Source organism: Oncorhynchus gorbuscha, linkage group LG14 (genome assembly GCF_021184085.1).
Source record: "Oncorhynchus gorbuscha isolate QuinsamMale2020 ecotype Even-year linkage group LG14, OgorEven_v1.0, whole genome shotgun sequence".
Taxonomy (NCBI): domain Eukaryota; kingdom Metazoa; phylum Chordata; class Actinopteri; order Salmoniformes; family Salmonidae; genus Oncorhynchus; species Oncorhynchus gorbuscha.
The window spans coordinates 80,466,497-80,478,996 of NC_060186.1; the positions used below are offsets into that span (position 1 = coordinate 80,466,497).

The following is a 12,500-nucleotide window of genomic DNA, read 5'->3' on the forward strand; positions in this document are numbered from 1 at the left end:
TTATCTCTACCTCTCCCCTCCCTTCTCTACTTCTCTCTCTTTATCTCTACATCTCCCCTCTCCTCTCTACCTCTCTCTCTCTTTCTCTCCTCCAATCTACCTCCCTTGCTCCTTCCCCCTCTGTCTCTGTCTCTCTCAGACTCAGAGAAGCACCAGCCCCTGGAGAAGGAAGAGAAACTGAGACGGCCATTCTTCTCCATGTCGTTCAGCTCGCCCCGCAGCAAACCCACCCGGAAACGACCAATCAAACACGACTCCTGGGTAGGTCGCGACCTTGGGTTCCAGGCCCTCTGATTGGTCTATCCAGTCTCATTATCACACCTAATGTGACTCAAACAGTATTTATTCTCCTCTGAGGATGAACTGGGTCTGTTCCAGGATATTGTTTAGAGATAACGGATGATAATGACATGAACCCCATTCTGCGGCGGACTGGGACCAAATATCGGCCATGGCATTTCTAATACACCGGCCCCCAATTATGAACCAGATAATGATCATTTTGCACAACAAACAGGCCCACTAGGCTTCAATTGTACCAGCCCATCTGGCACATGCCAGAAATGCCAGATGGCCAGTTCGCCCCTGTCCCCATTAGACATGGCCTCGATTATAATAGAGGTGGATAGTCTTCTCTACTATAGGCTTTAAAACTCTGTAATGCCAGGGGGTTCTTTTACTATATACATTATTAAGGTGTAGAGGTCACCCCTAAATACTAGTTTATGGTTCACAAATCCTAAACTCAACAACAAGTTATGATATAGCTGATCCTGGATCAGTGATTAGTTGAATGTTCTACTCCAAACACAAAGAGTTGTTTGTTGTCATGCAGCTGTGTTGATATATACTGGCCACTAGGTGGCAGAGTTTCCCTTTGAATGTTAAATACTCCACATCATCCGATATGTGTCCTCACTGGGAGACTAGATCAACCACATCTCATCAACTAGTCTGTCAACTACATTATAAAGTCTCTCTCAATTCAATTTAAAGTTTTTTTTTATTGGCATGGGAAACATATGTTTACATTGACAAAGCAAGTGAAATATGTCATATTATCTATATCTATATACAGTGTTGTAACGATGTCAAAATAGTTAAAGTACAAAAAAGGGAAAATAAATAAGCATAAATATGGGTTGTATTTACAATGGTGTTTGTTCTTCACTGGTTGCCATTTTCTCGTGGCAACAGGTCACACATCTTGCTGCTGTGATGGCACACTGTGGAATTTCACCCAGTAGATATGGGAGTTTATCAAGATTGGATTATTTTTCAAATTCTTTGTTGATCTGTGTAATCTGAGGGAAATATGTCTCTCTAATATGGTCATACATTGGGCAGGAGGTTAGGAAGTGCAGCTCAGTTTCCACCTCATTTTGTGGGCAGTGAGCACATAGCCTGTCTTCTCTTGAGAGCCATGTCTGCCAACGGCGGCCTTTCTCAATAGCAAGGCTATGCTCACTGAGTCTGTACATAGTCAAATCTTTCCTTAATTTTGGGTCAGTCACAGTGGTCAGGTATTCTGCCGCTGTGTACTCTCTGTGTAGGGCCAAATAGCATTCTAGTTTGCTCTGTTTTTTTGTTAATTCTTTCCAATGTGTCAAGTAATTATCTTTGTGTTTACTCATGATTTGGTTGGGTCTAATTGTGCTGATCGAGCAGGTCGCTCTCTGTCTTTCCCTCTCGCTTCACTCTCTTTCTCTCTATTTACTGAATATTCTTTATTAAAAGTCTCCCAAAGGATGTATCTTAAATATGTCTCCTTTAATATTCTAAATTTGACCGTACGTCGTCACAAACCAATATTATTAACAAACGAATATTGATTTATAATATTGATATACACTGAGTGTATCAAATGTTAGGAACAACCCCCCCCTCCCCCGCGCCCTCAGAACAACGTCAATTTTGTACACTCAGTGGAGATTGAAAACTGTAGAGATGAAATACTGCTCTGCAGCAGATGAAATACTGCTCTGCAGCTCTTGATAATTCACTTAAAACCTCTTAAGGATCCAACCTTTAAAAAACAACAACATTTTCATCTAAAATGACGTACCCAAATCTAACTGCCTGTAGCTCAGGACCTGAAGCAAGGATATGCATGTTCTTGGTACCATTTGAAAGTAAACACTTTGCAGTTTGTAGTGATGTGAAATGAATGTAGGAGAATATAACACATTAGATCTGGTAAAAGAGAATGAAAAGGAAAAAAACATCATTTTTTTTTTTGGTACCCTCATCTTTGAAATGGAAGAGAAAGGCCATAATGTATTATTCCAGCTCAGGTGCAATTTAGATTTTGGCCACTAGATAGCAGGATAGTATGTGCAAAGTTTTAGACTGATCCAATGAATCATTTCGTATCGGTTCAAAATGTCGTATCAAGACTGCCCAAATGTGCCTAATTGGTTTATTAATACATTTTCAAGTTCATAACTGTGCACTCTCCTCAAACAATAGCATGGTATTCTTTCACTGTAATAGTTACTGTAAACTAGACAGTGCAGTTATTAACCTACATTCTTGTTAATCTTTCTGACAATATCAGATATGTCTACATCCTGGGAAATGTTCATGTTACTTACAACCTCATGCTAATCACATTAGCCAACGTTAGCTCAACCTCATGCTAATCACATTAGCCAACGTTAGCTCAACCTCATGCTAATCACATTAGCCTACATTAGCTCAACCTCATGCTAATCACATTAGCCTACATTAGCTCAACCTAATGCTAATCACATTAGCCTACATTAGCTCAACCTCACGCTAATCACATTAGCCTATGTTAGCTCAACCTCATGCTAATCACATTAGCCTAAGTTAGCTCAACCTCATGCTAATCACATTAGCCTACGTTAGCTCAACCTCATGCTAATCACATTAGCCTATGTTAGCTCAACCTCATGCTAATCACATTAGCCTACATTAGCTCAACCTCATGCTAATCACATTAGCCTATGTTAGCTCAACCTCATGCTAATCACATTAGCCTACATTAGCTCAACCTCATGCTAATCACATTAGCCTATGTTAGCTCAACCTCATGCTAATCACATTAGCCTACATTAGCTCAACCTCATGCTAATCACATTAGCCTACATTAGCTCAACCTCATGCTAATCACATTAGCCTATGTTAGCTCAACCTCATGCTAATCACATTAGCCTACATTAGCTCAACCTCATGCTAATCACATTAGCCTATGTTAGCTCAACCTCATGCTAATCACATTAGCCTACGTTAGCTCAACCTAATGCTAATCACATTAGCCTACATTAGCTCAACCTCATGCTAATCACATTAGCCTATGTTAGCTCAACCTCATGCTAATCACATTAGCCTACGTTAGCTCAACCTCATGCTAATCACATTAGCCTACGTTAGCTTAACTGTCCCGTGGGGTGGGGACGCCGATTTAATTTAAAAAAACATCACTGCGCTATTTGATTGATTGAAGCTATTTCATAATATGGTGCACTGAGGAGGTGTATAGAATTGATACTGGTAATGCTTTTTTGTTATAAATTTGACAGTTTGTAGGTTATATTGGCCTGCACATTGATGTGTACAGTGTCATGTGGGGGTTGTCTTGGTACTGTTCCTACTCACAGAATGTGGAGGTCATGTTACGATTTGTAGGTTATCTTCGATACACATTGATGCATACAGTACATTTAGTCTCATGGGGTTGTATTGATAGGTACTACAGTACATTTAGTCTCATGGGGTTGTATTGATACATACTACAGTACATTTAGTCTCATGGGGTTGTATTGATACATACTACAGTACATTTAGTCTCATGGGGTTGTATTGATACATACTACAGTACATTTAGTCTCAAGGGGTTGTATTGATAATGTACTACAGTACATTTAGTCTCATGGGGTTGTATTGATACATATTACAGTACATTTTGTCTCATGGGGTTGTATTGATACATACTATAGTACATTTTGTCTCATGGGGTTATATTGATACATACTATAGTACATTTTGTCTCATGGGGTTATATTGATACATACTATAGTACATTTTGTCTCATGGGGTTGTATTGATACATACTATAGTACATTTTGTCTCATGGGGTTGTATTGATACATATTACAGTACATTTAGTCTCATGGGGTTGTATTGATACATACTATAGTACATTTTGTCTCATGGGGTTGTCTTCGTTCCCTTTTTTTAGGACGTGGAGGACGGCCTCGATGATGCGTTCTCAAGGTAATATTTATAAATATAATTTATTTTATTAATATTTAAAATGTTTTACATTCTGTTGTTTGTCAAATACTGTAAATATAATTTATTTTATTAATATTTAAAATGTTTTACATTCTGTTGTTTGTCAAATACTGTAAATATAATTTATTTTATTAATATTTAAAATGTTTTACATTCTGTTGTTTGTCAAATACTGTAAATATAATTTATTTTATTAATATTTATAATGTTTTACATTCTGTTGTTTGTCAAATGCTGTAAATATAATTTATTTTATTAATATTTAAAATGTTTTACATTCTGTTGTTTGTCAAATACTGTAAATATAATTTATTTACATGTTTTAAGGCCTAACCTGAGACTGTATGAAAAAAACACGTTTCTGTGGTTGAAATTTCCAGATAACTTTCCCCGCAAACAAACATTTTTAGGGAGTTATCAAGGTCACATCTATCCACTAATAGTTTAATAAAGTAACTATTGGTAGAGTAAAATAAAAAATAAATGTTGTGGTGAATGGACTGACTTGAGATCAGTTGTAGTGGTGTATGGACTGACTGTTGTAAGGACTGACTTGAGATCAGTTGTGGTGGTGTCTGGACTGACTTGAGATCAGTTGTTGTGGTGTAAGGACTGACTTGAGATCAGTTGTAGTGGTGAATGGACTGACTTGAGATCAGTTGTAGTGGTGTCTGGACTTACTTGAGATCAGTTGTAGTGGTGTATGGACTGACTTGAGATCAGTTGTAGTGGTGTATGGACTGACTTGAGATCAGTTGTGGTGGTGTATGGACTGACTTGAGATCAGTTGTGGTGGTGTATGGACTGACTTGAGATCAGTTGTGGTGGTGTATGGACTGACTTGAGATCAGTTGTGGTGGTGTATGGACTGACTTGAGATCAGTTGTGGTGGTGTATGGACTGACTTGAGATCAGTTGTGGTGGTGTATGGACTGACTTGAGATCAGTTGTAGTGGTGTATGGACTGACTTGAGATCAGTTGTAGTGGTGTATGGACTGACTTGAGATCAGTTGTATTGGCAATTAAGGAAATTAAACAAAATGTAGCCAGCCAGGGTATATTTCCCTGGCTCTCTCTACATCTACATCTTTTGGTGCAGCAGGGTAGCCTAGTGGTTAGAGTGTTGGATTAGTAACCAGAAGGTTGCAAGTTCAGATCCCCGAGCTGACAATCTGTCATTCTGCCCCTGAACAAGGCAGTTAACCCACTGTTCCTAGGCCATTGTTCAGGGGCAGAATTGTCAGCTCGGGGATTTGAACTTGCAACCTTCTGGTTACTAATCCAACACTCTAACCACTAGGCTACCCTGCTGCACCAAAAGATGTAGATGTAGATGTAGATGTAGATGTAGAGAGAGCCAGGGAAATATACCCTGGCTGGCTACATTTTGTTTAATTTCCTTAATTGCCAATACAACTGATCTCAAGTCAGTCCGTACACCACTACAACTGATCTCAATTAACATAACTTTGCCTAGTTAAATAAATAAAGGTAAAATAAAAAAATCTAGGCAGGTCTCTTTAAACTAAATGACTGCAATTAACATATTTTAAGCCCCAATCTGACATTGCTTTGAAAATACACGTTTCTGGGGTGAAAATTTCCAGATCATTTTTTTGTGAGTTATTAACGGCATATAACACATACACGGCTTTGTCACGCTCTGCGTGAACGTTGGGAAACTAACAGGTTGGTGTTCAGACGACTGGGTCATTGTGATCGGGTTGAGTATTCGGGAGAACATGACCTGGGAACAGCGTCTCTCAGGTTTACCTGACAACGTGCACTTCAAGGGAGTGTGTACTAGGTGGTGAAAATGCTATCTGGAAAATGCGAGCTAATATTATTTTGTATTTTTGTTTGCTACCTCAGCTGCAGTAGGCAACACTAAAACAATCTTTAGGCTGGTTTACAAAATATAGTGTTATAATACAATGCTACCTTTTCTAAACATCCTACTTTATTTTCAAATTATACATTCAGAACAAACATGTCTTTCAACTCTGACCTGTTTTTGGGGGTTTTGTACATTTCTGACTATATGTTTTGTTTTGTCTGAAAATAGAAAATAACAGACCTTGTCTGTTTGGAAATTTAACCGAAATCTTACTGCTGGCAATCCCACCGGCACCGTACCGGCCTCCTAAATATCTATCCCTGTCTCTGTTCCTCACTCTGTCCCTGTCTGCCTAGAGGGGGCTGCTCGTACGGGTGCAGGGGGTGGCACCGCATTTGTGGGGTACAGCTGGGGCTTTTTTAGGATGGAAGGAGGCAGTAGGGTGGTACGGGGGGGCGACCCCAGGGGGCCTTGAGGAGATGAATGGGGTCCTCCGGTTAACGGGGAGCTTTGTATGCTTGACTGAAGAGGAGACTGCAGAGGAAGAGCAGGAGGAGGAAGGCAACATGTCCTGGGGAGGGAAGTCACCCCATAACAACCTAGTGCTGTATTCAACATGTCCTGGGGAGGGAAGTCACCCCATAACAACCTAGTGCTGTATTCAACATGTCCTGGGGAGGGAAGTCACCCCATAACAACCTAGTGCTGTATTCAACATGTCCTGGGGAGGGAAATCACCCCATAACAACCTAGTGCTGTATTCAACATGTCCTGGGGAGGGAAGTCACCCCATAACAACCTAGTACTGTATCCATCATGTCTGAAAGAAACAATGACAGAAAGACTGTTTAGATAAAACAAAAGTTGCCACATTGATTATTGTGATCCTAAATGAATATACTTGTTTTTTTATAAGAACAACACATGTTGTCAGCTCGGGGGTTTGAACTTGCAACCTTCCGGTTACTAGTACAACACTCTAACCACTAGGCAACCCTGCCCGAACAACACATTTGGATAATTGTTTAAATCTAACTGGCCTTTCATGTCTTAACCTCATGTTATTATTGTATTTTTTATTATCTTCCAAAGACAACAAAAAAACATTAGCCCAACAGGGCCTGGCAACAACGTAGCCTGGCAACAACGTAGCCTGGCAACAACGTAGCCTGGCAACAACGTAGCCTGGCAACAACGTAGCCTGGCAACAACGTAGCCTGGCAACAACGTAGCCTGAAGTGAGGGGTGCAGGGTGTACCTCCTTCGTGGGAGGAACCAGAGGAGCCTGGGGTGGTGGAATATTGAATACAACCATTATCATTTATGTCTCCATAAAACACCTATATGCCTTAATATTAATTGCAAGTTGTTGTTTTTTTTGTTGCTACACTCACAAAATCCAACTCTCTCAGGAAATCAAACCACAGACATGAAGCCGTATCCTACCTTTTGATGTCCAGCTGAGAGTGAATGATGTTTCCCATGACAGAGGTGTTGTTCAGGTCTTTGACCATGTCCTTAGCCCCGCTGGTGCTGATGAAAATCTCCTCCACCTTTCCAAACATGATGTACATCTTGGCCAGGAAGGGATACTTGATGTTGTCATTGAGGTGCGCAAAGATCACCTCCTTGAGGGGTGACCTTGTAGAACTCATCCAGAGGTTACCTCCTTGAGGGGTGACCTGGGGTGACCTTGTAGAACTCATCCAGGGGTTACCTCCTTGAGGGGTGACCTGGGGTGACCTTGTAGAACTCATCCAGGGGTTACCTCCTTGAGGGGTGACCTGGGGTGACCTTGTAGAACTCATCCAGAGGTTACCTCCTTGAGGGGTGACCTGGGGTGACCTTGTAGAACTCATCCAGGGGTTACCTCCTTGAGGGGTGACCTTGTAGAACTCATCCAGAGGTTACCTCCTTGAGGGGTGACCTGGGGTGACCTTGTAGAACTCATCCAGGGGTTACCTCCTTGAGGGGTGACCTGGGGTGACCTTGTAGAACTCATCCAGGGGTTACCTCCTTGAGGGGTGACCTGGGGTGACCTTGTAGAACTCATCCAGGGGTTACCTCCTTGAAGGGTGACCTTGTAGAACTCATCCAGGGGTTACCTCCTTGAGGGGTGACCTTGTAGAACTCATCCAGGGGTCACCTCCTTGAGGGGACGGGAACTCATCCAGAGGTCACGTCCTTTAGGGAAATGGGCCCCTTGTAGAACTCATCCAGAGTTCACCTCCTTGAGGGGAAGGGAACTCATCCAGAGATCACGTCCTTTAGGGAAATGGGCCCCTTGTAGAACTCATCCAGAGTTCACCTCCTTGAGGGGACTGGAACTCATCCAGAGGAGGGGATTATGAATGAAGCACACACAGACAGCGGACACTAGGCTTCTCATAATGACCTCAACACGGTCACCTTGAGAAACAATACCAACAGATAAATTGCCTGTTCACAGATCTGTTTGTGCCGTCTTGCCAACTCCTTTAATAATTGTCAAACATGTTTGGCATAACAATGAGTATAGTAGTTGGCAAGACAACAGATCTGGGACCAGGCTGGCAGGCACACGTTATGTGCTTTAAATCTCATAGACAACACATCTCTGCAATAACGATTACATTCCAAATCCAAAACAGGTTACATCTGAGCTGTAAGCTGATTGCATAGCTGACAGGGACTGGCTGGCTACATACTGCTTGGAGCCTCAGGAGCTCATCATTGGCTGGCTACATACTGCTTGGAGCCTCAGGAGCTCATCATTGGCTGGCTGCATACTGCTTGGAGCCTCAGGAGCTCATCATTGGCTGGCTACATACTGCTTGGAGCCTCAGGAGCTCATCATTGGCTGGCTACATACTGCTTGGAGCCTCAGGAGCTCATCATTGGCTGGCTACATACTGCTTGGAGCCTCAGGAGCTCATCATTGGCTGGCTACATACTGCTTGGAGCCTCAGGAGCTCATCATTGGCTGGCTACATACTGCTTGGAGCCTCCGGAGCTCATCATTGGCTGGCTACATACTGCTTGGAGCCTCAGGAGCTCATCATTGGCTGGCTACATACTGCTTGGAGCCTCCGGAGCCTCTTGGAGCCTCAGAGCTCATCATTGGCTGGCTACATACTGCTTGGAGCCTCAGGAGCTCATCATTGGCTGGCTACATACTGCTTGGAGCCTCAGGAGCTCATCATTGGCTGGCTACATACTGCTTGGAGCCTCAGGAGCTCATCATTGGCTGGCTACATACTGCTTGGAGCCTCCGGAGCTCACCATTGGCTGGCTCTGGTAGTCATGCAGTTTACACACCCGAAAATGTCACATTAGGTTGATGCACAATAATCCGGAGTGTATGATGCCAGAAATACTTTATAGGAGACAGACAGCATGAGGGGTTGTTAAGGTTAATGGGGCAGCAGATCTTGTCTTTTATAGGAGACATACGTCTCTCACAAAACAGCAGATCAGAAGTCCTGCTAGAGGCGCTGTCAGAAGTACTGCTAGAGGGGCTTTTGAAGACGACAATCAATCACAATGCCTCCTGGGTAATAGAGGCAGGGACGGTTTCTTTCTTTCTGCTTGTTTGTTTTCCTTTTTATTTTGGGCCCCTGGATTGATCCAACCAGGCCAGAACCGTTTGTAGAATGATTCCCGAGATGATAGTATAGAAATAGAATCGATAGAACCTGACTTGAATTTCTATGATTACAGTATAGATGGGAGTTGGTGTCCAATCTCTATAGTCACATTGAGGTTTGGATGTGGTGTGTGTGTTATTATATCATTAATGGATTAAGTCCTAAATGCTCATTAAAGTGTGGTAAATGGGTAAATTTTCATGTTTCAAAAAAAAGTTAAAAAACAAGCTGTTTACTACTTTAGCCTCTCAGTGACTGCCAGCGCCGCTTCCGTGAGCACATAGGCCGTGGGAACATTGCTTCGATTGTTTTGCCAGCTATTTGCTATGATGGGGAAATAACTCAATGCAATCGCAAGATTTCATAGCATGGATTATAACAGCACTAAGTGATATGCTCCGTTCAGTCAAAACTCTGCTGTAGTCTCCATCCCAATGAGTCTCTCGTGCCAGACGGCTTTACTTCCCCACAATGAGAGTAAGATCTGCTCTAATCGGGTACAGAGGACGGCTTTACTTCCCCACAATGAGAGTAGATCTGCTCTAATCGGGTACAGAGGACGGCTTTACTTCCCCACAATGAGAGTAGATCTGCTGTAATCGGGTACATTTACATTACATTTACATTTACATTTAAGTCATTTAGCAGACGCTCTTATCCAGAGCGACTTACAAATTGGTGCATTCACCTTAAGACATCCAGTGGAACAGTCACTTTACAATAGTGCATCTAAATCTTAAAGGGGGGGAGGGTGAGAGGGATACTTATCCTATCCTAGGTATTCCTTAAATAATAACAGAGTACAGAGGACGGCTTTACTTCCCCACAATGAGAGTAGATCTGCTCTAATCGGGTACAGAGGACGGCTTTCCTTCCCCACAATGAGAGTAGATCTCATGAGAGACACCTCAGGGGTGCGTGCTCAGTCCCCTCCTCAACACCGGGACGCCTCAGGGGTACGTGCTCAGTCCCCTCCTGTGCTCCCTGTTCGCTCATGACTGCACGGCAAAGGCACAAGTCCAACACCATCATTAAGTTTGCTGATGACACAAAAGTAGTTTGGCCTGATCACCGACAACGATGAGACAGCCTACAGTGAGGAGGTCAGAGACCTGGCCATGTTGTGCAAGGACAACAACCTCTCCCTCAATGTGATCAAGACAAAGGAGATGATTGTGGACTACAGGAAAATGAGGACCGAGCACACCTCCATTCTCATCGACGGGGCTGTAGTGGAGCAGGTTGAGAGCTTCAAGTTCCTTGGCGTCCACATGACCAACAAACTAACATGGTCCAAACACACCAAGACTGTCGTGAAGAGGGCACGACAAAGCCTATTCCCCCTCAGGAGACTGAAAAGATTTGGCATGGGTCCTCAGGTCCTCAAAAGAGTTTACAGCTGCACCATCGAGAGCATCCTGACTGGTTGCATCACTGCCTGGTATGGCAACTGCTCGGCCTCCGACCGCAAGGCACTACAGAGGGTAGTGCGTGCGGCCCAGTACATCACCAGGGCCAAGCTTCCTGCCATCCAGGACCTCTATACCAGGCGGTGTCAGAGGAAGGCCGTAAAAATGGTCAAAGACTCCAGCCACCCCAATCATAGACTGTTCTCTCTGCTACCTCACGGCAAGCGGTACCAGAGCGCCAAGTCCAGGTCCAAGAGGATTCTAAACAGCTTCTACCCCAAGCCATAAGACTCCTGAACAGCTAATCAAATGGCTTCCCAGACTATTTGCACACTACTCTCTGTTATTATCTATGCATAGTCACTTTAATAACTCTACCTACATGTACATATTATCATATTATTAGCTAGCCACCGGAGGACAACGACACAACGAGATGCAACAATAAAAATAAAAAATCTGTCAATGACATTTTGCTTTTGATGTGATGGGTGTGAAGCCAAATCCAAACTGGCTTCCCTTGACACTTTTTTTTGTGTGTGCGCCAGGACCATTCACAGCTGTGCTCGCTCAGTTTAGCTCAATGCTGATTGGCTATTATTTTATACTTTTTTTCATCAAGGGAAGCCACATGGTCGCTGGCTTCCCCTACATTCAATACTACTGTCACGCCCTGGTCGAAGTATTTTGTGTTTATCTTCATTTATTTGGTCAGGCCAGGGTGTGACATGGGTTTTTGTATGTGGTGTGTATGTAATGGGATTGTAGCTTAGTGGGGTGTTCTAGGTAAGTCCATGGCTGTCTGAAGTGATTCTCAATCAGAGGCATGTGTTTATCGTTGTCTCTGATTGGGAACCATATTTAGGCAGCCATATTCTTTGGTTGTAATTGTGGGTGATTGTCCTGAGTGTCTCGATGGCCTTGTGCTGTGGTAGTTGACACAAGTCTAGGCTGTTTTCGTTTTGTTTATTGTTTTGTAGTGTTTGTGTTGATTCGTGTTACGTTTATTTGATTAAACATGGATCGCAATCTACACGCTGCAGTTTGGTCCGACTCTCCTTCACCACATGAAAACCGTTACAGCTACGACGGCAACAATGTCATCCACTTTTTAACCAGATAGCATCAGATAGATGGGCCACATGTACAGAGACAGAGGGGGGCTGTTTCGCTCAGATGCTTTCTCCGTTGAGATTAATTCAACCTCTTGCGAATCGAAGGAAAATTATGACACGCAAAATATACATTATTTTTTGTATTTTTTTTGGGGGGGGGGGTTTTGGTTAAAAAAAATTGGGGAAGCCTGGCTTCCCTTGGCATCCATGAATACATGCCACTGGCCCTGACCCTGTTGTTGGGCTTAAAAC

General features: G+C 42.9%; 1 protein-coding gene across 1 annotated transcript in view; it reads left to right on the top strand.

Moving 5' to 3' along the window:
- The window catches only part of si:dkey-71h2.2 (low density lipoprotein receptor adapter protein 1), a 147,265-nt gene that overhangs the window by 130,999 nt on the left and 3,766 nt on the right, over positions 1–12,500 (top strand). The window contains exons 7-8 of the mRNA XM_046299105.1: positions 140–261; positions 4,205–4,239. Of these exons, the coding sequence (XP_046155061.1) occupies positions 140–261; positions 4,205–4,239 (157 nt within the window). The remainder of the gene's footprint in view (positions 1–139; positions 262–4,204; positions 4,240–12,500) is intronic.